The 25627-nt window shown below is 40.3% G+C and overlaps 1 protein-coding gene and 1 long non-coding RNA gene across 20 annotated transcripts in view; one reads left to right on the top strand and one right to left on the bottom strand.

Annotated features, from left to right (window-relative positions):
• The window catches only part of LOC311092527, a 10387-nt gene extending 9002 nt beyond the window's left edge, over positions 1-1385 (bottom strand). Inside the window, exon 1 of the long non-coding RNA XR_014608252.1 lies at positions 1236-1385. This is a non-coding gene — a long non-coding RNA (uncharacterized lncRNA). The remainder of the gene's footprint in view (positions 1-1235) is intronic.
• baz2ba (bromodomain adjacent to zinc finger domain, 2Ba) overlaps positions 1-25627 on the top strand; it is a gene marked incomplete at its 3' end in the record, with an annotated part of 93650 nt that overhangs the window by 42873 nt on the left and 25150 nt on the right. For 13 of the 19 annotated variants that reach the window (XM_084129316.1, XM_084129311.1, XM_084129322.1 and 10 more), the window contains exons 3-16: positions 5101-5265; positions 12675-12875; positions 14202-14357; positions 14725-14930; positions 15070-15279; positions 15565-16161; positions 19167-19761; positions 20412-20702; positions 23000-23060; positions 23888-23996; positions 24266-24367; positions 24904-25120; positions 25211-25303; positions 25390-25451. In XM_084129316.1, coding sequence (XP_083985442.1) covers positions 5103-5265; positions 12675-12875; positions 14202-14357; positions 14725-14930; positions 15070-15279; positions 15565-16161; positions 19167-19761; positions 20412-20702; positions 23000-23060; positions 23888-23996; positions 24266-24367; positions 24904-25120; positions 25211-25303; positions 25390-25451 — 3063 coding nt within the window. In that variant the 5' untranslated portion in view covers positions 5101-5102. The remainder of the gene's footprint in view (positions 1-5100; positions 5266-12674; positions 12876-14201; positions 14358-14724; positions 14931-15069; positions 15280-15564; positions 16162-19166; positions 19762-20411; positions 20703-22999; positions 23061-23887; positions 23997-24265; positions 24368-24903; positions 25121-25210; positions 25304-25389; positions 25452-25627) is intronic. The other 6 variants (XM_084129306.1, XM_084129310.1, XM_084129308.1 and 3 more) reach the window with 1 other exon arrangement.

The following is a 25627-nucleotide window of genomic DNA, read 5'->3' as shown; positions in this document are numbered from 1 at the left end:
TGTCTGTCAGCGGCAGTCGGCCTAAAGGAATGTGTGTGTGATGCTTTCCAGTTGACTTAAGAATAGAGATCATGAGATCAGAACAAAAGCATCCACCATTTCGCATGCGAAGAAAGCCACTTTGCTTATGAAGAAGGGTTAATTCCTCCTTTAACATACACTTTGCCACAAACAGTTCACGAGATGTGCTCTTGTAGGACAGCGGTGTGTGTGTGTGTGTTCCTCAGGTCTCATTTTGCATTGTTTGTGTGGCATTGTTTGGGCAGACGATCCGCTCTGTATATCTGCTGATCTTTGTTGCTGTGGAAGCGGATCTGGTAACTCCTTATTGGACCACAGAACAGCTCACGGACGAAAGGCCGCAGTATCCCAGCATGCAGCTTTCCACCATCTGTCACGGGCCCTTTGTTTGGGTGTGGGTTGAGCTGCTGGTCTCTGGTTACTCATAACACGCAAAGACACACACACTCACACACATATTACAGCTTTAAATCACGTTCCCATCCTTTGAATTTCCACTATCTGATACTGTGTAGCACAAGAGTGATGTTTGTTACCGTGGAAAGGCGCATTGATGTGATCAATGGCATCTGTCTCCTTGCGTTAGGATAAACTGGACGTTTTGGCTCATGATCGGAGTTGTAGAGTTTTCCATTTTGCACGAACGGACACAGCAGCACAGATCCGTGGAGAAACTCGCAGCTTTTACCGCTCGGAAATCTATTTAATCATTTCGACACGCTGTTGCCCTGCTTTTCTTAAAGACCTCTAGATTATTCATCCATGGGGCAGGACACACACACACACACATACATAAAATCTAATACCCTCTCACTCACATCTGAGACGGCTGAAGAAAGAAAGGTGAATCCCACACCTCTTTGTACAGGCCACCGCCCACATATCATTTCTCTTCTCCATCTGCCCTCCCTTCCTTGATTTAGAGACTGGTGTTTTTAACACGGCGCCATACATGCGCTCTCTCTCTCTCTCTCTCTCTCTGTGCATCCTGGGACACTGACGGTGGTGTGACTGCCAGTGTCACCAAGCAACCGTGTCTTGCGACAGGCGAAGCCATCTCACGCTTCAGGAAAGCTGCTCCAGCCAATGGCGACGCAGCACTGCTGCCAATCGATGAGTCAGAAGGGCCGAGGAGATGGATGTATTTGGACACTCGTTAACCAGAATCGCACGCCCTTGTGAAATAGCATGCATTTTGTGTCCTGTGTACTTACCGGTTGTAGGAATGAGCATTTATGCCGCCGCAACTGGGAATTAACAGCGATGTAAGGTCAAAGGTCACTGTTCCCCTGCCGCAGGTCACCAGGAAGGTGACAGGCCTGTGCTGAGCGTGTGCTGGTTGAAGAAAATTGAGTCTTTGTGTCAGTGTGGTTGCTGGCGCGCTCTGATTAGCACTGATCCATGCTGACGACTCTGTTGGCAGATTAGCGTGGCTAGCATTGGCCATCTGTTACCACGGGCCACAGCAAGTGAGAAGTGTCGGTCACGTGCGCACACACACAGACAGATATGCAGCATTATGAATAAACACACACTCTATCAGTCTGTTTCCACTCATACAAACGTACACAATTACTCACACACTCTCCCAAACACAGCAACCTCAGCAGTATATTTCACTGCCTCAGAAGTGTATGATTGATTTTCAGGTTAAATTAAATAACACACAGCTTTATGTAGTGTCTCTCTCTGGAAGCACGTTCGTGGGAATCGAGTTCACGTTTCTCCCAGCTGGCTGGAGAGCCTGGAGGTGTCGTCCATATTGCTCGGACTAAACATATCCCGCAAAGCGCCCAGATCGCGATTAGCATATGATTCACTCATTCGCAGAATCCGGGACCTGCTGTTTTTTTCCGACAATCTCATTGGCCGCGTACACCAAGTCAAATTAATTACGCAGCTCACGGAGATTACGATGCCTGCCTTCCAGTGCCACAGTGGAAGATGGCTAATTAGCTATAAAATCAGACTAATTCTGATGCTAAAGCTGTTTTAATTTCTGATAATTAAGTCAGGATTGGATCCTTAAATACCCTGGCATACCATTATTGCGGTAATCATGGTTGTTGTTATGAATTATTTTGAGGCCCTCGTCTTTTACCGTTGATGTTTAAGGTAATCAGCCTGAAGTGAGTAGCTGGAGAGAGGTAGATGATAACCTATAAACACTCACTATACATTCAAATCAATACTTTTATTCAGCAAGGTTGTATTAAATTGATCAAAAGTGACAGTAAGGGCATTTATGATGCTACAAAAGATTTTTATTTCCAGTAAATGCTGTTCTATTCAAACTTACTATTTATCAAAGAATACTAAAGTTTTTGTTTTATCATGGTTCCCAAAAAATATTAAGCAGCACAACTGTTTTCGATAAAAATAGGTTTCTTGAGCACCAAATTAGCATCTTGATGATTTCTGAAGGATCATGTGCTGATTCTGCCTTGCCGTCACAGGAATACATTACATTTTAAAATAAATTCAAATAGAAAACAGTCTTAATATTACTGTTTTCTCTCTATTTTGATCAAATAAATGCAGCACTGGTAAGCAAAAGAGACTTTTGAACGGAAGTGTACATAACCTATACATTTTATATTATATAGTTCGTTACATTTAAATTTAATTATATAATAACATTTATTTTAATGTATAATTTAAACTTTAATTATATTTTATATCACGTGTGTGTGAGACATTGTTGTCCATTTTAGAAAATTAAAGTTTTTCCTTTATACTATTTGCTGTATGTGAGTCTATATATGAAGTGAGTTGTGCCATTTTTTCACAGTTTTATTACTGTGTGTCTGTGTTATCATGTCTTATCTGACTGTGCTCTTTTGTGATTTACGTCACAGCAGTTTCAGCAAGAAATGATTTTCCACTGAGAAGTGTTTGGGTGGTTATTTAGGATATACACTCTTATATAGAACCACAAAGGGTTATTTCAGGCGTTTCATATATAGAGCATTTTAGGGGTTCCCATCATGGGATCATTTTATGGATTTAGTTTTGATTAATTTTGTTTTAATTCCTTTATTATTTTAATTACATTTTATGAATTAAGCTTGTAAACTTACTGTATCTCTAGAATTTTTTTGAAATGACCCATTAAACATGAAAGTGAAATGCAATCATTTAAAGCTGCAGTCCGTAACTTTTTTTGTGTTCAAAATTTACAAAATGTATATAATAATTAAGTACATCATGAATCCATTTTCCAATCCGTGATTTTGTCTTATCCTGAATCAGACAACCTGAATGGTTTACCTGTAATAAGTGTTTATATACGGACTATTTTAGACCGATCAGGTCGGCACCGCTGCGGAGTAGCCCAGTACCTGCGTGACTCGTCATAGACATACACAGAGAGAAGTAGCTCCGGCTACAATGTTCTTCCGCAAGACGCATGCAGTTCTGTTTATTAACCGCTAGAGCGCCAAAAGACACGGACTGCAACTTTAAGACATTTCTCCTTATATAGAAACTTTGAAATTGAGTCAAGAATCCTAGGGTTCTAAATAGAACCCCACTGAGCTTTTTTTCTAAAGGCCAGGACGGTCGGTCGGCTTATTTTTTCGGTGTGTTTCGCACCATTGGCTGTAGTCGGACGCCGTCGGGTTTTTTTGGTGCCGATTCGGCATGTTGAATCAGCGTTGGGCCGTCGGTGAGAGAGAGAACTCTGATTGGCTGTTCAGCTTAGCGAAAGAGTCAGTGCACGAGAATAAAAGCGAAAGGGATTAAAAACAAGCAAAGAAGTCAAGACGGTACAGACAGAAGGCTGTTATAAATGTCACCGCTAGTTCTTTGACGTCGGCTTGGTGTGTCCCGGGCTTAAGAGTGTAGAATTTCAATCTAGCATTCATTTTGAGTAACCTGCCATGAACTTGAGTTGGCAGGGTCATGACCTGATGACCTTTGACATTTGGAGGCAGGGTATGAGTGAGGGAAAAATGGTTAGAACGCAAAGATGGAAGATTGATCCAAAAGACGAGAGAGTGAAGGACAGGTGGAGCGAAAGAAAGGGGGGGATAACAACCGCAGTGGCAGATTGTGGCCTTTGCCACTGTTTACGCCAATATGCAGACACTTTCATTGTGTGTGTGTCGGTTTCGGCATTGCTCTTGGGCGAGGGATGTTAGTTGATATTCTGTGGACGTTTCCATCTCTGAGATCTAATCGGTGTGCGTATGCATGTGTGTGTGTGTGTGTGTGTAGCAGAGACATACAAGAAGGAGAGCAGCTCAGGGAATCGGCCACGAGTGTTTATATATAATGACAGAATAACAAAGCCGTGTATGCCACACCATGGTGCTCTCTGCCGCTTCCCACAGCGAAATCTCCTTGTGAGATCAGCATCTGTGCGGATATGCGAACAAACTCAAGATTTCCAAACATATAAAGAGTTCACTCGTTTCCAGCGGTCGGGATTCTTTCGGTAAAAAATCTACATACTGAAATCACACTCTAAAGGCTGTTAATTGTATTTTCATGTTATTGTTTTTTTTTAAGTATGTGCGGATATGGTATGTTTTGAGAAGGGGAAAAAAGAAATTTGAGAATGCTTGTGGGGTTTTTTGTGTGTGTGTATATGCTGGCGTGTGACTGTCTTTAATATGCGTCTCTCCAAACTGTGAAATCTCCGCAGAAACAGTTAAAGGCATAATTTGCCTGTTAAGCACATCAAGTGTGAGAACGCTTGTTTTATGCTGTGTAAAAAATGACTGTGAATAGTCTTGTAAAACAGCGCGCTGCTCACTTCGTGTGTGCGTGTGTGAATGTGCATGAGCTCGTGCCAGTCTCTCTTCTATCCTATTGAAGAGGGTCTCGACAGTGAATGAATGGTTAATGTGACAAGCCGAGCAAACCCTCTGCCCAAACGGGACGTTAATGTGTGGTCCTGTAGAAATGTGCTCACGGGGTTGGTTCATCTTGCGAGCAGACGTGTGTGTGTGAAGGAGACTGACTGGTGTTAAATAGAAATATTGTTCATGGCAAGTGAGATGTGAAAGTAAGAGTGGCAGGCCGTGTGTGCGTGCGAGAGCTCACTCTAATTATCGATTGGATTGTGCTTGACAGATATGGAGTCTGCAGAACGGCTGGCCTCGCCTTCCGCCACCCCGGCCTCCGTCCACGCCACCTCTTCGACGTCATCTTCCTCTTCCTCCTCTTCCTCATCCACAGCAGCCTCCAATGCCAAGAGCAGCCTGAACCACGGAGTCACAGCAACGCTCGGCACATGCGGTAAGAACTTGCGCACACACTTGCTCTTTCATACCCTGACGCAAGGGTTGCTTATTGTTACAGTGTGAAAAGTGCTCAGTCAAAACTCACGCACAATCACACGCCAGCACATTTCCACACACACACACCATTGAGTGTCACACAGACGCGCTTTGAGCATGTCTCCCAGTTTAGGTTGGCGGCAGATCGGAGACTGATGTCATCAGGGACCTCTCTTCTTGTCTGATGATTTTTTTTTTTCCTCTCCGGGTGACATGTGATAAAGCGCAAATATTCTCTGCTGATTGAGTCTCGTCTGATAAGGCACAAGGGTTCACGTTCTCAGAGTCTGCTCTGTTAAAGGGATAGTTCAGCCAAAAACGAAATGATCTCAAGTTGTTACGAACTCTAGTTTATTTCTTCCAAGGAACACAAAAGGAGATTTTGTCCATACTCCTCTTTTATTGTAATTAGTACCGAAAAGGACAAAAAAGCACCATAAAATTAGTACATATGACTCTTATTTTGCTTGATGCGTGAAAACAGACCTCACTGGTTCTTGTGCGTCAAGCAAGTACGGTTGATCTTCCATTTATGTGCTTTATGAATGTGTGTCGATCGATGTTAATGTATGAATAAAATCCTTAATTAATCTGTTCATCAAATAAAGCAATCATGTCTTTTCAGAAGATTAGGATTAAACTGCTCGATTCATATGAGTTATATTTATATATTTTGTACTTCTTGACACTTGAAATTTATGGTTGCATGGTCTTTCAAGGGATGGACAAAAATGAGAGAGATGAGAGAATATTAAAAATATCTTTCGCAGATGAACGGAAGTGCTATGGGTTTTGAACGACATGTAAAACGTACAAAAATCCTCCCTTCTGCCACAGCTTGTGAATCTTAATCAGTTCAAAAATAGTGCTTCTATTTGTGATGGGACCACATTTGACATCAGTGGTTAGATTTGCAAGAGCCAATATCAGTGGCATATTTAAATTTAACAAGATAATGAATGATATTTAAGAGCTATGGCGGTGCGGAAAATTTTTATTCAGCAGATAACGACTTTCTGTTTCTCACAGACAAAAACCTTTTGTGTTCCACAGCAAGAAAGTCATACAGGGTTTGGAAATATAAATGATGACAGAATTAGTTTTTTTCTATGAACTAAACCTGGAAAAGCTGTAGCAGTAGCATCACTAAAAAAAGCGAAGCTATTAGTTTAACAATATTACTCCATATCAAATCATTAAATAATATGTTTTAAAGCTATTTTACATTGCAGTGTTACATTTTTCCTGAGGGTATTTAAGCAATTTATTCACATATCTGGCATTTTCTGTTGGACAGTTACATAAACCGCTAAGTCTTACAAGTTAGTCATCTCATTTTTTTTTCTTTAAGAATGATCATAACTTTAAATAAGTAACTTAAACGGGGAGATTGGTCTAATTTCAACCCAAAAAGTAAGAGTGATTACCCCTTGGATAAATGCTAGTTGGTCAGACTAGTTCTTAAGACCATTATAAAACAGAGCAAAATTACTCCATATGTGTTACCCTGAATGAAGAAAGAAGAAAAAAAAATACAGAATTTAAATAATTTATTAATCGTTTTTTTCTAACTGTCTATGGTTTTTCCATCTGATAAAGCATCTCTTCTCCCTCCCTCTTGGGTTTTGTTCTTTCTGTGGTGCAGTCAGGGCTGAAGAAAGCCACCGACTTGCTCCTGTCGTAATTACCGACTTATTGTTCGGCATGTGAAAACACCGACCAGGATTTAGCACTTACAGTTTTGGCTGCAAATTGAAAAGCTGCTGCATTAATGAATCTCAACCAATTAACTAGACCTTTGTTAATACTGCTGTCATCTCACTCTCCACCCCCCTTCACATAAACACACGCGCACACGTGAACACACAGACACAATAACACAGCTTTCCCTCCATCCTTCCTGACACTCTTAAATATCCTCTTCTACTCTATAAACTGTGAAGTTTGTAAGACTCCACTGGCTCTTTCCTGTTTGTAAATCGCTCTGTCTGCTGTGGTTTAGTTTTTGGCCCGTGTCGCTTTCTGACGAGACTCTCATTAACAGTTGATGTTCCTCGCGGCTTTCCACTCCTTTACCTCAACACCAGCCCGACAAGAGGAGTTACGGTGAAGGGAGACCTTTTGTTGTTGCTGAGAGACTACTATTTTTCCCTTCAGAGTTTTGGATTTTTGAACATGTAATTCCGGCTCTGGCTCGTCTCGTCTCTCTTGAAATTCAAGTACCCAGCAAAATTCAGGTTCAAGTACTCACCAACTCTCTTTGCTGTTTTGTTTTTACAGAAATAAAGCCCCAGTTTTATTCAGAGCCATGACTTAGTGGTTACTGCAGATACACTTGACATGGTGCCCATGTGGGTATCGCAAGCTGGATTCTTGCTTTCTGAATCCATTCCACTTTCCACTACAACCCTTTACTACACAATCGTTAGCTCGCTCCACTAATTTGATAAGGAAACGTGGCATTCAAAGTAGGAATGGGTCACAATGCAAGACTAGTTGACTAGTTATCTAGCAACTGACTTTTCGCTCAGGGATGCTGACTTCATTTTTAAAAGTATTAAATTTTTATATTTTTTTATCACATTGATCATGTGTGTCTTAGCTGTTTACACTACAAAACTGTTTACACTACTTTCTCTGAGATGTTGCGTCTTTAAATGTAAAGCACTGCTGCTACAGCCAAACATGGATGTCAAATGTCTTTGCTGCTGTTTCTGAACATCTTGCAGCACTAGGATTGCATTTTTAAGACGGCCTGTCCAGACACGAATAATTTTCTTTTTCATTCTGTTTTACTGGTGAATCTGAAATCAGCCGAATTATTCAGGGAGACCAGTTAGCCAGCTAGCTATTCAGTAACCCACCGAATAGTTTTACAGATATGAAGTTTTCAATTCCAAGAGTGCTGATGTTTCATAAAATAGGACTGGGACAGTTTGCATCACTCCACTTGTCTGCGATTACTACATAGAATTCCAGCGCTTGATCCTGCTTTGTCCTCTATTGGGACTATTTTTGTTGGCTGTGCAAAAATAAAATAGCTGGCCTTATTGTGTGCGAAATGTGAATGTACTTAATATTAACTTCTTGTTATAGTTGTATAAACGCATAAAAGACAATATTGCACGAGCAAGAGTGCTGTAATACTTAATATCACCATGGCTGAGATTACCTGTGATACAGTAACAGTCCTTCTCATGTGATTTTGCTTAATTTAAAGAGAAAAAAATCCCCAAACAAAGACTGATCCATTATAAAGTGATTTTACTTGGGTTAAACAGACAAGAGGACCTCGGTAATTCAGTTCTAGTTGAGGTGATTAACGTTCAGAATGAGACTTTCCCTCGACAGGTTCTCACAGCGCTATCATTACCACTTTAAACGCAATTAACACTTTGTCCCACTAAATCACCGGCCCACAAGCGTGCCGGAGCGATAGATGATGTTCAGGTCGAGTACGAGGTGCATCTGGGCTTAAACAGAGAATATTCTAACCTCTCTCAGAACAAACGGCGGCCACATGTTCGCACTTTTTCTCTCCGTCCCCCTCAGACACACAGACAATTAAGTCAGCTGTCAGATCTGTCTGTAGAAATGTGATTGATGCAAACGGAGGGCACATTAATCGGCTTCCGCCGCATCCCACATAAGAGAGCGAGTGAGGAGACAGGTGGGGGAGGACAGTGCCGCTTTTCAAGATGGCTCGGTTTGTCAGAAGATGGAGAACATGGGAAGGTGTGTTGGTGGGGGGGTTGGGGGACAAGCGAAGAAAGAGAGAGACGGTGAGAGAGAACGAAGAAGAAAGATAAAATAAGAAGGATATCAGGTAATCCGGTAATTCTGCTCTGCTCCTCTCAGAGGCTGATTTAATTATTGCTGGCTGAAAGCGCATTAATATGAAACTGGCGTTTCTGCCACTGTGTGTGTTTGTGTGTGTGTGTGTCTGTGTGTGTGTGTGCCAGCAGGAGCGGATGATGGTCTTTGGGGGAATATTTCCTCTCATTTATCTTCACATCCGCCTCTCTCCCTCTCAAGCTCCTTCTTTTCGTCCTTTTTTTCCCTCTTTCATTGCCACTGTATATATCAGGACAAAACCCAAAACATACAGGCTGTACTGGATTTGTGTATTTGAGAATTAAAAAGGACAGGCCTTAAGCTCAGGAACTGAAAGCTGTCAGTCTTCTTCTTTCTTCTTTCTTCTCTTTTCCATTCTAGAGCCTAATTAAAAGAGGGCATATGCAAAACAGGATTTTCTTTCTCTTTTGAAATGAGTTAACTGGCTGCGCACGAAAACAAACATACGGCATGACCAGTGAAGTCCGATTCACTTACAAACAACTCTTTGAGCCAGTTCTTTCAATGAATCTGGCAAAAGAAAAATCACAGACTCACACGTTGCTGTAATAAATGCCGTTGTAATAAGCAAAACATTAAAATGCGTCACGAACACAGTGGTACACGCAGTCAGATTTTTGTAGGACATGATGCATCACAATCAAACTACAAAATACACAAGAAAACTTTATAAAGACTTTTATCACTGGCAAATGATACATTCGCAGGTTTGGATTAAGTGGATTCTGGGTAAATATTCCACATCACCCAGCATTAAAAAAAGCCTGTTACTTCTTCACTGAATGAGAACCGGCTCACAGTTCAGTGGGTGAGTGGGCTGACTGAATGATTCAAATGGAATCGAGAATTGATTTTAACACGTTCCAGCCCGTTATTCACAGATCTAGCGTCACTGGTTCTAATTCTAAATGTCTGAATAAATAAATAATTTGTCAGGGAAATGTAACATACTGTTTGTCAGTGTTTGTACCCCATTATAAAATCAATTAAATGGCTTTGCTACTGAAAAGCAACATGGTTTAAAAACTAGCTACATTACCACCTCGCCAGGGCTTAATTTGTCCCGGAACAAGCTGGATCCGGCACCTCATTTGAGGGATCCTCCATCTCATACACCACTGAAAGATGAAAGTTAAATATAATAATGATAAAGTTGTTAATAACGCGACGAAGTGCCCCATGCCATGTTTGGGCAACGATTTATTGGATTTGCCCGCTATTCACATTTCCAACGTATGACAAGCAATGTATGGATAATATATAAACTTCAATGTGCAACGTGCAAAATGACTGTGATTGTTTAAGCTGATGTTGGTCAGACCTTTGGTTGGGCTTAATGCTTTATGCCATGGTGTTTTACATGCACAAATTGTCACAACACATAAGTATGCAAATAAACACCTTAATGTGTCTTTGAACACAAAACTAATCTGCGTCTAGCGCTTTATGTTTCTATGTTAATTCCGAGAGTATATTTGCATGTCAGCCGCTTCCGTTCAGGATTTCTTATCTGGATCCGGCATGTTAGTATATTATCTTAAACCTCCCACCCCCCCAAACACACTTTTTTTCTGGAACCTCAGAATTTACAAATTAAGCTCTGCACCTCGCCAAAGAGAAATGAATAGCTATTTGTAGCAATGCTACTGTGCAACTCTGCCTTTTCAAGGAATAGTTAACCCAAATTTTCATAATTTGCATATAAATAGACATTTTGTGTGAGTAACAGTGGAAATTTATATCATATTGGTCATATGGGTTATGGCAAGACATATAAGAGACGCACAAGAGTAAATGACTGAATTTTCTTTTTTAGGTCAACTATTATTTTTTTAAAGGTAGCGGTTTCTAAGGGTCAGAAAGAGAGTGGAAAATGGTCGTGTAAAATTAAATCATGACTGTTTTTGTGGAACGTCCAAGTGGACAAACATTTTAAGTGGACTCTGGGGGAAAATATGGGAAAAATACTGCAAAAGAAACCCTGCATGCTGCAGACAGTTTCTACAGTCTTCGCACATAAACAACAGCAAAGGGAAGTCAAGGCCCTCTCCTCCTTTCTGTCCCTCCTGGAGTTATAGCTATCTGCAAAAGTCCTGCATTTCCCATCATCACTTTTCTGTGTGTGTGTGTGTGCAAGAGCGAGAGAGCTGGCGCGGTGCTGCGCTGGCGGAACGGTGCGCTCAAGCCTTTCTTCTCTGTGCTCCCTAATGGAAATTGAATTTGCATGAAATATGCGGCTTAGAAATTACATGTGACTCCTGAAGGAGACAATGGGCAGCATCAGCGCTGCCAGAGGAGATCGATCCCAGAAAGGATGCAATCTGGATGATGATGATGACGACGACGATGATTAATACGAAGAGCTCTGTGTTTACATGTATGCCGAGAGCCCATACAATGTCAAACAAGAGATTGAAGTGATTTATCGGACTTGGATAGGGTGTTGTTGTGATATCTTATAGAATATTGTGGAAGATGCAGGAGCGCTTTGGGCGTCTTCTCTCCCACTTCTTCCTTGTTCTATCAAGCGGAGACTTTCATTTGGTCTGATCATAGTTATTAATCAAATAGTGTCAGAAAGCCTGTGATTACATTAACATTAACAGCCATCAAACTGTCTCTCACACAGTTACACACACGTGTTTACTTACTGTCTAAATGAAGGCATACCATACTGTTGTAGTGTTTTATAAAGCTAATTATAAATACAATAGACTATCCTTACCCCTAATCGAAAACTTTAGCATTTTTACACTTTTTATGGGTGTCCTCAAATGTCCCCGGGGGGAGGTTATGTCATATTTAGCTAACATCTGGGGAAACCCCTTCATGTCTGCTCTAATGTACATTTAAACACACAATATTGAAAAACGTAAATGCAAAAGGGAAAATGCTCATGCTGTTGCTTCTTCACTAGGCATGTATAATGTATAACGTCTCAAGTCTTTGTGACTGAGAATGCAGCTTCATGAGCAAACTGAATGTTAGTTAGAATTACCACTAGGGGTGAACTGTTATAGTCATATCCAGATAGTGGCTTCAGAGGCTGACACAGCCCTATGAGGCTTACTCTTCTCTAGGCACACACACACAGAGCCATAGAGGTTTCTGAACTTCTCTTTGATATGTACACACAATCCCACACACCTTGACAAAACACTCAGAACACATATACACTCTCACTGAACTCTGAATCACTTAGCACTAACACTCACTTTCTTTTTCATACAAATAACTTCCCTCTCTACTCCTAAAGTGTCACAAGAGGCAGAGAGAGTGATGATATTCTACTACTTCAAAAGAAAAAAGATAAATCCAGTCACCATTTAAGAAAAAAAATCAATTTACTTGGATGCAAAACTGGTTTACATATAATATATTTAGGCTTATTTATTTATTTTTCCCCTGTGGCAAACATTTTCTTGTTTTAAGCATTAACCTTTCAAAATGGTGTGATTATCTAATGCCGAATGTGTAATGGTGTCTTGTATATGTGTGTGCTTGATGGGGCAGGTCCTCTGTTTGGACTGACGGGCAGTGACCAGACCTTCAGTGTCAGCTCAATGACCTCTTTGCCCAGTGCGTACCCTCTCATGGCCCACCCAGCCTTTGGTTTGCTATCACCGGCCACAGCCCGCCCAGAGTTTGGAGGTCTAGGAGGACTGGGGGTCTCTGCTGCCCTCGCAGCTCACCCACAACTAGGAGCCTTCTCAGGTATGTGTGCGTATTATGTTGGTGGCCGTTTATTCATGACCGAAGGTCTGATGACACAAAGACCTATGCAATTAATTGGCACAAAAGTTTAATATTCGGAAACTAATATAAAGTAATAGTATTATAATAGTATATAACAGTATAATAATAATGAGAATAATAATTATTTTTATTGTTGTTATTAATATTGATAATGTAATTATTATTAATAATAAAAATAAAAATAATTATTATTATTAATATTTTTTACTTTCAATAGTAATAATAATAGTAACATTAATTAATAATATTAGTAATGTAATAAATATTCTTATAATAAAATGAATATTCTTATAAAAACCAATAATAATAATAAAAACATAATCAACAACAATAATAATATAATTTTAATATAATTTTAGTATAATAATCTGAATGTTTAAATAATAATAATAATTAGTAATAAATATACAATATATTTTAATTATATTGGAAATAATTAATAAATTGTTATTATTATCATTTAATATTCACTTCAGTCCTGTCTCATTTAGATTATCTACCCTAATGTTATAAGGTAATTTCAGTGGCGTAACTTTGTTTTAAGAAGTGGGTGGGACAGGTGGGGTGGGGGTTGCTAATAAAATTCTAAATCAGATATATGTACAATAACATTACGATGTCCAGCAATCAATTTAAATAGTAGGCTACATGGGGTTTCATTTGTCGTTTAATGAGATGTAGCCTAATATAATTTTCGTGTGAATAAATACATAGCTCTGCCTATTAGACCAACGTATGCCTTTATGGTCCAGTGGTAGAACTTTCGCCAACCGTGTCAGAGGTTCTGGGTTCTAATCCGCCCTGTATAGTTTTTTTTTTCTCGTATAGTTTTTTTTCCTCATCAAAACCGATTATGTTCATCAGTGGTTGTATATTAAGCAGAGACACGTTTGTGTGCATTATGTTTTGTGATTTCACCAGAACGAATAGAGAGTATCCGCAACGGACTGAAGTGCGCGTCCGAGTGAAGACAGTGCGGCGTGTGTGCGAGCCACACGAGAAAACACTGTATCCGCGCCACTGATCGCAGCGGCAACGAGCACTTTGATCACTTGATTTAAAAAACACATTTCAGCGCTAGATCGTCTCTTATTTAAAAAACGAACGAAATTAATGCTCTGCCAGTTAACTGGAGGTGTTTTATTTATTTGTAGAATTGGTACATTCGGGCCGCGAGATGTTTTAAAAAGTGGTGGGGACAATATCGACCCTGGCAAAAAGTGGTGTCCCACCCGTCCCACCCGCAAATTATGCCTATGGGTAATTTACTCTCTCTTTTCCCAGAATGGTGGAGAGCAGCAGAAGCACATGGACGGAGTCCTCCAGCTTTCTTCCCGCCTTTTTTGAGCCTGCCACCTATGTTCGCCCCACCCCTTCACAACCATGAGGCCAATCCGTATACATCCAAAACACCCAGCAAGAGCAGTCAGGCCTCCAAAGGTATTAATCTGTCTATGTCTGCCTCCTGGGAATGTATGATATCCCTCGGAGGCAGACTTAAACATGAAACAATAAAGTAATAATTCTTAAACAAAAGTAATGCAGCAGTAATGTAGCCTTCAGGCTGGTGTACTCACAGTAATCATCGCCTTGAGCATTCGCCTGCAGTGTTGAATTCATCAGGCGCTTATCAGGAGATCTTCTGCTGTTAACCTATACTTTTGTCTCAGAAATCCATGCCAAAGGCTATTTGACATAGTATATATTTTGAGGGAAATTTTGATTTGTCTCTCTAACTTGTAGCAACAAATCAAATTGCGTAGTTTAAAAGCATCTCACTGGTTCATGTAAACTCTCTGGAGCGCAGGTGTGAATGGAGCTGTGAATGGTCGTTCACTGTCTCCATCTGCGGCTAAAGGAACTGTTTCGGCTTCTGCCTCCCCCTCCCCCGCGCTCCGGCCCCCTGAGCACAGCCGGACACTCAACGCCAAAGCCCGCGACCGCAAGGCCAGTCACCATAGCAACAGCACAGGGGAGCTTCAGGAGAAACCCTCACAGAAAACTAAAGAGAAGGTACGACGTCATTGCAACTCAGTGTGTGGTCCAAACACACAAACACTACATATACATGACCAATTATTTAATGGTTTGTTGTTGAATTAATTAAAACTGTTTTACAAGCTGAATCATTGATGTGTGTCGACCAATGCAGAAAGCCCGTAAGAAGCAGGTAGAGGGGTCTGCCGTAAGCGAGAGTGAATCTGGATCATCGCTGGATACTGACAGTGACGGAGTGAGCAGCAGTGATATTGATGATCTTGGAGAGGAAGAAGATGATGATGATGAAGACGAAGATGAGCAGAGTAAAGACAGCGAGGAGTCAGACTCGGAAAAGGAGCGGCAGAAAAAAAAGAAAATGAAAGTAAGATACTGCTCATATTAGCTTATTACTGTTTTCCAGCTTGTAACCAAAAGGTTACGGGTTTGAATCCTAGCATTGCACCACTGAGCCTTTGAGTAATATATAAAAGTATCTGCTAAATTACATAATAAAGGTTGTTTACATATGTCCTGAGTGACAAACACAACCTGTTTAATGCTGAGGGTCAGTGAGAGTGGAAAATAGTCATGTAAAAACACATTATGACTGGTTTTGGTGTAAAAACCTTAATCAACAAGTGGACTTCTCCCTGTCTTGTTTGCCCAGATTGTGACGCCAAACTCTGGGCTCAGTAAGAAGGAAAAGGCCAGGCTGCTGGAGGCCCAGGACTTCCATGTAGGTCTCCCGGGCAGTGCACCTTTAGAGCCCTCTCCTCCAGTGCACCTGCATCGCTCTCCACCACCGCCAGCCCTGTCTCAGTCCCCTCTGCTGTCTCTATCGGGCAGCAGAGCCAGGGAAAGACCCCTCCACACCAGCGTCATCCAGTCCACTGGCCTGGCTGCTGCCGCTAAACCGTTAGCGCTTATCGCACAGTCACGTCGAGACGTTTCTCCTAAACATTCTCCACAGCATCTTAACTCCTCTCCAAAAAACCCCTCAGCCTCTACCAAGCCCCTCACTTCCTCACCTCAGCCCCTCCCACTCTCGTTATGCTCCTCCCCCAAACCACTATCAGTCCCCTCCCCTCCAAAACCCCTCCCCCTGTCCTCTTCCCCCAAACCGCCTCCACTCACCCCTTCCCTCAAGGCGCAATCTCAAGCTTCCTCCCACAAGTCCCAATCTCCAGCACTGGATGCTCTGACCAGCAGGAAGTTTCTGGAAAGTTCTCTGGCACAAGTCACTGCTGACTACAGGCTGAAACAGGTGAGTGTGCCACGGTCTGGCTGGAGAAATGTGAGAATGTTCATCCTTCAAGTCCATACATTAATCTCACTTTTCCCTCAAGGCCGGCGTCCACATTTTCATTTTCCAGAAAAGCAAACCAGCTAAAGCAAATTCTCCACAGTTTCCGTCCGTATCTTTTAAGCCAATTTAGGATTATCGCTTTTAGGGTGCTGTTGGTATTCAGGACGTGTCTCTCCTTATTGACCAGCCTATTTGAAAAGGTCAGAGTAACGGAGAGGGAGAATGTGAGTGGGAGAGAGAATTATTTGTGTGTGTGTGTGTTTTTGTGTGTGTGTGAATGTGCTGAAGACAGAAATGCGGAGAGGACAGAAAGGACAGCTCCATTCTCTTATCAGTAAGACTGGCTTCCCTACTGTGTGGCTTTAGTTGGTAAATGAAAGTGACAATGTGCATCGCTTTATTAGAATTACTGAAGCAAAACCAACAGGCAATTAACTCCATAACTTCTTAAGGGGCCAGATTTCAGCAAATGAGTATAATAAATGTGCCTTTTCCTCACCTCTCCTTTTGTTGCCTTGAAATGACTGTTGAAGAGGTTAATATGTTTTTTTCTTCTTCTTGTAATTAACCAGAGTAATTTTATTATTATGTTACGGTGTGGAACAGTTTCATAATATTTTGATTTTATTAGTGGTGCTTACTAAGGCAAGCAACAGTGTTACTCTTGCTTATACTTGGGGTTGCAGTGTGTGCCGTATGAATGATTCCTGAAAACGTGGCTTGTTAAGGTGCTATTACTTTTTAATAAAAGTAAATAAAGGTCAATAAAATTACCCAGTTCATAAACCCAGGTCATATCTTGGGAATGGGGCCTGGTTGCACAAAAGTTGGCATGAAATGGAAATTCACAAAATCATTTTCTAAATGCATGGGTTTTTTTTGTCGTATTGTGAATGATTCATCCATACATATGTTTATTTTTTTATTTATTTTTTGTGACCTCAAAATTTTCAAACAAAAACACGATCTTCCGGTGAAACCACATAAACCCCGCCTCTTTCAAGCTCATATTCATATCTGCCTCCATCCAATCAACAACCGATGGATAGAACAAAGTCCCCACCCTGCCTTTTTTTCCTTTTTCAGTACAATCTGTTTCACTCAGATGTATGTCGCAATATAGAAGAAAAATCTGTCGTTACTTCTGGTACATTGTGACTTTAAGAAAACAATTAATACGACAGGGTTTTCTTAAAGGCCCACTGAAGTACCTTGGAACGTGCAGCTTTGTATGATGCATTGATGTAATTTCCACTGAAACAGGAAGCTAAGGCGAGGCATATTGAATGGCTCCTCCCCCTTTTCAAATAGCCAATAGCGTTTAGTTTACCTCACAGACTACAAGTCGTACTTGACAGCACCATGGAAGCGAATTCGAGCGCTGATGATATGTTGGATTCAATAGTAGAGGTGTGAATAAATTCTAGCCATTTAATTCTTAACCAACGTACAGTTGGAAAACGGAATAAAACTCGAGCGTTTGAGCAACCGTACACACATCTCCAACCCTTATTGCTCTGTGACGTGTCAACGGATTGCTTTGGCGGTACGCTTTAGATTCTAGAGAGCATTTGATTGGACAGAAGATGTGATGAGAAGCTGAAGTCTGCGGTGATGTCATAAAATCCGTGATCCATTTTAGCGGAAGTGTGAGACTGTAAGATTTGAATGCTTATATCTCCTGAATGCGAATTTTGTCATTGTTTTGGAGCACACCAGCTTATTCATAACCTTAAGGCTAACATATTCATACTAAAAGCTAAAAAACTTCAATTTTGATTTCAGGGGGCCTTTAAGAAGTTTATTGAAAGGCTCCAGAACATCATAGAAACTCTAAAGACTCTTTGGCAATTTCCAAGCAACCTCATAGAAACACTCTCGCAAGTGCAGATTCTTATTATTTCAGAGCAGACATGTTCATGAGTCAGGAAACTATAATGGTGCTATAAAGATTTCAAACCATTGAGCTCAGCGGTTGAAGGCAGGCAGAGTTTGAGCATTCCTTCTCTTAATGAATGTTGTGGAGCTGATAGAGTCATGGCCGCACTGTTGTTCTCTGTTTCAGTGAGTCAGAGCAGCATTATGCTCACTCACACTCTTCCTCTACCAGCACTTAAGCCACATGACAACCAGCACAATTACCACATCTCCTCTGCTGTTTTCCCCTTTCTCACTCTCACTCTCTTTGTTTATCAGTCAATTTGTTGTTTTTTCCTCCTCTCATCTTTGCTATCAGTATACATATCTCCCTTTCTCTGAAGATGTGCTTCGTTCAAGGAAATTCTGTTTTGTTCCATTTTGTTTTGAAAACAGCATTGCCCAGCAGCAGAACTTGCTGTAATATTGATTTCGAGAAATAGATAAATAGATATGAATAATAGAAATGGATATAAACAAATTAAGCAAAAAAGTGAGTTTTACGCAAAAATATGTACGAAAAAAAGTCTCCCATATGGAATATTGATTTATGAATTTATATAAATGACTCAAGACCCATACACATTAAGAACAATATCTATAGAGATAACTTCTGAATAACGATAACTATATTAGCCTATATTGGATTATATATCCAACGGATGATAATGGTTTTATATTATAAGCCCACGCTGGAGTTATTCCATCTCCCATTTTAAATTCTCAATGTCTATAAAGTTGGGTGGATTGGGATTGACTTGCAGTGTTTTTATTGTTCTTCACCTGGAAAAAATGATTCTGAAAGTGATTCCAATGATATCGTTCCTCTGTATCATTATTGTTATAGCTGTGGTGTCGGTCTTTAATATTCTCATAGAATTAGAATGATTCTAATTATTTATACTTTATAGTTGTAGTTATTGTCCTTGGTGTGATTATATATATGTACACCTTCTGTACAGTTTTTTTAGAACATAAAACTGAATGTGATATAGACTTACTTTTCTTACTTTCCATCATCGTTCTCTTTGTTTTTCCTTCTGCAGTCTTTCCTGTCCCAGGACCAGACGTTTCCTCTCCTGTTGAAGAAACAGCAGGACCCATATAAGATAAAAAAGAGGGCAGGGGTGCCCACATCCTCATCCTCATCTTCATCCTCCTCTGTGCTCCCTCTTAAACTCAACTCCGAAGCGTCAAGTAGGACCAAACCCCCCTCAGCGCAAGGCTTGTCCTCCTCCAGTCTGCCTTTCTCTCATGGCCTGCTGGGTCTTGGCCAGCCCAACGGAGTCATCCAGAGCACCCAAGATGTGCCGTTGGCACTCACCACCAAACCCCGCTCAGACGTACCCGTCAACCTCAGCACAGGAGGTCGTAAGAGCCCCGCTTCTGCGTCTCCCACTCCTAACCGCACTCGTGAGCCACGGAAGAGCAAGACTCCCAAAGCATTAGAGGCCTGGAGGGGTCTATCCCAGAACCACCTGGTGCAGTCTTTGGTGGACCTGTTTCAACACAGCGGAGCCGAGCAGGAGCTGCCCAGCAGCAAAGACTCAGATGACTCTGCTGAAGACGAAGACGACGAGGATGATGATGTGGAGGATGAAGAGGATGATGATGAAGAGGACTCAGATGATAGTCTTTCAGGTGAGATGCCTAGAAGAGTGGTTTTGTGAGTTCATTAAAAGAAAGATTGAAACGGTATTGTACTTAATACAAACTTTGTTGTACTTACAACTTTGAAAAATCATTTGTTATAGTGTATACCATGAACTATTTCCATGATACTTGATACTCTGTGGGTTTGGAGTGAGGACATAATGAAAGAATGTTCATTTCTGCAAGACCTATCTCTTTAATTCAATGTGTTACTTTACTTTACCTAAGATCCTGATCCGATTAAATATTCCTTACATTATTTCATGCTGAATATAATTGCATTTACTTTACTTTACCTAAAATCCCGATCCAATGAAATATTCCTTACATTATTTCATGCATTATTTCATGCTGAATATAATTAAAGTATAATTGTAAAAGTAAAGTATAATTGCATACTTTACCTAAAATCCTGATTCAATGAAATATTCCTTACATTATTTCATGCTAAATAAATATAATTGCATTTTTACTGGGTAATGCATCAGATTATGGAAGTTAAATACGTTGTTAATGTGATTTCTATTTCAAGTTGCCTTTAATTTGGCTCTTTGGTGCGACCAGTGACACAAGACGTAATAATGATCAATGCCATAAACGCCGTCTCATGTCCTCTCCTCTCACCTTCTATTTCTCAGAGTCGGACAGTAATTCAGATAGTGAGATGAACGGTTCAGAGGGTGGTAAAAAGAAGCGCAAGGATGGAGTCATGGAGATGGACACAGATGGAGAGAAGACTCCTCAGAAACTCAGCAAGGGCTTTTCCCATCTTAACTCCTCCACCAATCACAGCCTGTCTGACTGTCTGCCACTAAACCTCCAAGTCATTAAGCCCTCCAGCGTGGCCACGCCCACCATTGTGAGCAGCTCCGGTGCCTTGACCTATCACAGCTCTCCCTCCTCATCGTACTCTGTTGGCACCTCTCCAGGTAACCACAGGCAACGTTATTACTATAAATAAACCAAAACTATATATGCATGACACCTTCCTTCGGAGCTCTGTCCGTATCAAAAGTTGAATATGTGTTGTGTGTTTGCGCATGCCCTTTTGTTTGTGTATTTGTCTGTGTGTGGGCTGTCACACTCAGATGACGGAGTGTCTATTTTTAGAAAGATAAATGATGGCGTCTGGCATCACTGGGCTCCCTTTGCTCCCGTCTATTTGGGTGTGTGTCCTTGGACCTAGCCATTGTATCTGGCCTGTATTCCAGGAAAAACAAAGAGAATTAATTTGAAACTGTTTCCATTAATTGTTTTCCTCTTGTGTTTGGTTTATACAGGGTCAGGTTTAGGTTTAGGTAAATGTAGCTGGTAACAAGAGCTCTTTGTGCGGTGTCTGGGTTAACCCCGGTACCCGTGTTTGCCTTAACCTGTTAGCTGAGGCACATCAACCAACTCTGTTTGGCTGACTTAATCTGCTTTTTCCTTCTGAAGCTAACAGAGACATTTGTTAAACAAAACACTCAAATCCAGCAAACATGGCACAGAAGTACATCTGCTCTTGGATGGCGTTCAGCATCCCTCACCGCGATGGAATGAAACACTTATTCTAATGAAGCAGAATTGTGTCCATTGAAAAGTGCGAGGAATCTGTAATAAGCTGAGAAGAGTTACTGTGATTTGTTTTTGGATTATTATTTGAGCTGCTGAGAGATTCACTTATCGCCCGTTATGTCTGCAGACTTCCCTTCTCTGAAAGAGAGATTTGAGCGATATGATTTTGCTAGTTTCTTCCTGTGGTTTTTGTTAGTGTCACTATTGCTATTAATCATATTTTGAACATCACCCTATTCCAAAGCATTATACGTGAGTGTGTAGCTCGTCTTGCATCATTTGTGCTTCGGAAGTAAATCATACCCTTAAATCATGCTGCTTGTTTAGGAGAGCTATTACTTTTACTGTTATGCGATCAGGTGTTTCCTGCCTAAAAGAAATTAGGCTAAAGTACTCCATCAATTTAGCATACAGGAGGTCATGTTTAAGTCATATCTATGAACCAAAATATACCAGACTTGAGATTGGGTTCTTTTGACTTTGAAGAAACTATCAAAAACATCATACAAATTGCCTTCTAAAAACACTGACACTAAAAACTAGGTATGCATAATAAATAGGTACCATATCAAATATTGGCCAATTTTTTAAATTATTGGTATTTATTGATTTTGTATACAGTACCATTCAAAAGATTGCGGTTGGTGAGATTTTTCTGCTCACCGAGGCTAAATTTACTTGATCCAAAATACAGTAAAAAATGGCAATATTTTGAGATATTATTACAAATTGAAAAAATGTTTTTATATTTTAATGTGTTTTACAATGTAATTTTATTCCTGTGATGGCAAAGCTGGATTTTCAGCATCATCACTCCAGTCTTCAGTGTCACATGATGCTTCAGAAATCATTCTGATATGCTGATTTGCTGCTAAAGAAACATTTATTTTTTATTAATGATGAAAACAGTTGTGTTGCTTAATATTTTTATGGAAACGGGGATATTTTTTCAGGATTAATTGATTAGTTCTTATTTTAAATTTGAAATCTTGTCTTGCATTATTAATGTCTTCACTGTCACTTTTGATCAACATAATGCATCCTTTCTGAATGAAGTATTACTTTTTTGAAAGAAAACAAAAACTGACCCAAACTTTTGCATGGTAGTGTATATAATATCAGCCAATATTGTATATTTTATTGTTCATGCTCATTTATCCTATTTTTACTTTTGATTTTTTTTTTTTAACTAAAAAACACCAAAAATTAATAACAGTGTTACATGTAATCTTTAGCAAGTCTCAAAATTAATATCAATTTTTCATGCTATATATTACAATGTTATGATGCCTAGATTTGCATGATCTTAGTTTGTGTTTTATTTTTATTAATTTAAACTAACTTGTATATCATTATAATAGTGTATTTTTTTTTTTTTTTTGTATTTAAGACATGAAAATAATTTGCTTCATCGCTATTGGCCAGAATTGTAATATTTGTGAACCCCTAGTAAAAACCATTCAGGACGCCTTAGCAATCGCATTGCAATCCCCTGATCTTGTGGAGGCGGGTTTTATGCATGCAGGCACCATCATAAGCAGAACAAATAAAAATCGAGGTTTTATTTGATGTTGTTTGCTCATTATGTGAATTGTAATTTGTAAGAGATGATGAAACGGTTTATTTAAAATGTGTATGTGTGTGTGTCTGTCTGGCTGTTGTCTTGTCTCAGGCTCTGTGAAGAGAAAGCGAGTGATGAATGAAGATGATTTACGGATTCCGCTGGAAATGGGGTACGTTTAAATATGACACGCTGGTGGCAGCATGACTCAACACCTGTTGTCAGATCTGCATTCTGTGCTTCTAAAACAACAGAGCGCAGTCTCATATAAACATCACATTAAAACTGCAGATAAGTAAATATTCTCCTCGAATCAGAATTATTTTCTCTATTATTACAAACCCATTCAAACAAGCACTGTGGCGGCACCATTGCACAATTATGGTGTAATACCATATTTGCATTCATATGTATTATTTACATGATGTCATGGTATAATCAAGGTACATGTGAATGCCATAGAAACAAGTTATATGAAATAAATTCTAGTATAAGAAAAAGTATTTTCAAATCTATAGGTACGTTGGTAAGGTTTTTTTTTTACTAGGTGTCATTTAGCATTCAAGATTTAAACGATTGAAAGGTGAAGAACCACCATCAATGCCTTCCTTTGACTGTTAAAGGTTAACATATTTTCTGGACTGCACAGTTTTTAATGTAAATAGATGTTTTTACTCAGCGATACGTTTAACCGATGTATTTTTAAAAAGGTATCACCTTAATGTATTTTAGAATTTTTGTCTTATATTAATCGTAAATGTCTTATAAAGTTTTTTGTTAATTGTATGATTTTTGTTATTCGCTCTGTTCTTGCCATGAAGATAATCTTGCTGCTGATCTGCCGTTAAGAATAAAAATAAATAAATCCATGGTATTATAAAATTACAATACAAAATAAAATAGCATAAAAATAAGCCTTTTTTTTCCTTCTTTTTTTAAAAGTTTGTGCACAATGATAAACACAAGTGTTTTTCTTCAACGTGTATGACATTGTTCTAGCTGGCAAAGAGAGACCAGGATGAAAACAGTGGCCGGTCGGCTGCAGGGAGACGTTGCGTATTACTCCCCGTGCGGCAAGCGACTGCGACAGTACCCGGATGTCGTAAAGGTAACCAGTCTTCCCTGCTGCCTCTCGCTTAGACCCCCCAAATGCTCAGGTAGCCTCACTCCCCTCCCGTTAAACCCCTTTCCTCTCCCAGTGCACCATTAGCAGTTATTGTAAGATCCAGCAGTTTACTTGAATGATCTGGTCACTTTAGCTAACTATGCACTGTTATGGCAAGTGTGCTAGGCTGCTTTGAGTTTGGTACCATTATAGTGCTAATGGCTCTCTGGATGTCCTGTCTGACAAAATCACTATTATTCTCTCTTCTGTAGTATCTGTCCAGATATGGAATAACTGACATCACGCGTGATAATTTTAGCTTCAGTGCAAAAATAAGGGTTGGTGACTTCTATGAAGCCAGAGAAGGACCCCAGGTGAATGCCTTTCATCTCCTCTTTTTCTTCTTTTTTTTTTTTTGTTCTCTATGTTCTTTTTTTCTCTCTGTCTCTCTCGCTCGTATTCTTTCGCTCTCCCTGTATCTCTCTTTCATCTTGAACAGGGCAGGGAATTTGATTGAACCCCGATAGCCTGAATTTCCCCTTTTTAAACTGTAGGGAGTCTGTGCAATAATCAGCGCTCGTTGTTTCCACAGGGTGTTACTTCATGTTTTGTCTGTCATGTGTGTTGAAAGAGATTCTTAAGATTAAAGATACAGAGGAGCTAAAGTTTATTGATTACAATTTAAATCAAAAATTTACTCTTGACTCTTTTTCATGCTTTTAATTCATTTGCTAAAATTGGATCTGCAATGAGAATAACCTTTCAGAATATTACCAATTAATTATTGAAGTGTTTAGTGATATTAGGGTTACGTGATCATTAGCGATGTGGCACTAAATTAGGAAAGTTTCTGTGTTTTTACCGTCGTCTTCATTAGTCTGACCCTCCTCTGTCCCCTGCTTCCCCGCAGGGTTTGCAGTGGGCTCTTCTGAAAGAGGAAGAGGTCATCCCTCATATTTTGGCCATGGAGGGCCGGCGAGGTCGTCCGCCCAGCACTGAGCGGCAGCCGAGGGGCGGCAGCGAGGGTTCGGGCAGCCGACGTCGAAAGGGCCGCCCTCCGAATCTAGGAGAGAGCGAATTCCCAAGCCCCTCTGAGGCCAAGCTATTGCGCAAGCTTGAGGCTCAGGGTAAAGTGCTACTGTTTGATTATCTCATTCATAGACAATAATGCATGTATTCATATATTGATGTAAGGGATTTGTCTGTTTTCATCATAGAAATTGCCCGGCAGGCGGCTCAGATGAAGCTCATGAGGAAACTAGAGAAACAGGCACTCGCACGGGCGGCCAAGGAGGCCCGTAAACAGCAAGGTAATCCGCACCTATGAATACCACTCTATTGCTCACAAAGATGTTCATACATCTCGCTGAAACCTCATTCTATATCTCTCGTTCAGCCATCATGGCTGCAGAGGAGAGGAGGAAGCAAAAGGAACAGTTGAAGATTCTCAAACAGCAGGTGAGTCTGAGAAGGAAACCTTAGGTTTTCGGTCAGTCTTAGGGTCATGTCACATGAGATTGTAAGCGTTCATTTCAAACGGAATCTGATGGTGCTTCTACGACTGCAGCTTGGCTGCCATTCGACTTTTTTAAATGCACAGCAGCACTTTCAATTAACAGACTTCCTCCTCCTCT

This window comes from Abramis brama, assembly GCF_963993115.1.
Source record: "Abramis brama genome assembly, chromosome: 11".
Lineage (NCBI taxonomy): Eukaryota > Metazoa > Chordata > Actinopteri > Cypriniformes > Leuciscidae > Abramis > Abramis brama.
Note: the sequence above shows the minus strand (reverse complement) of the source record. Positions and strands in the feature narration are given on the sequence as shown.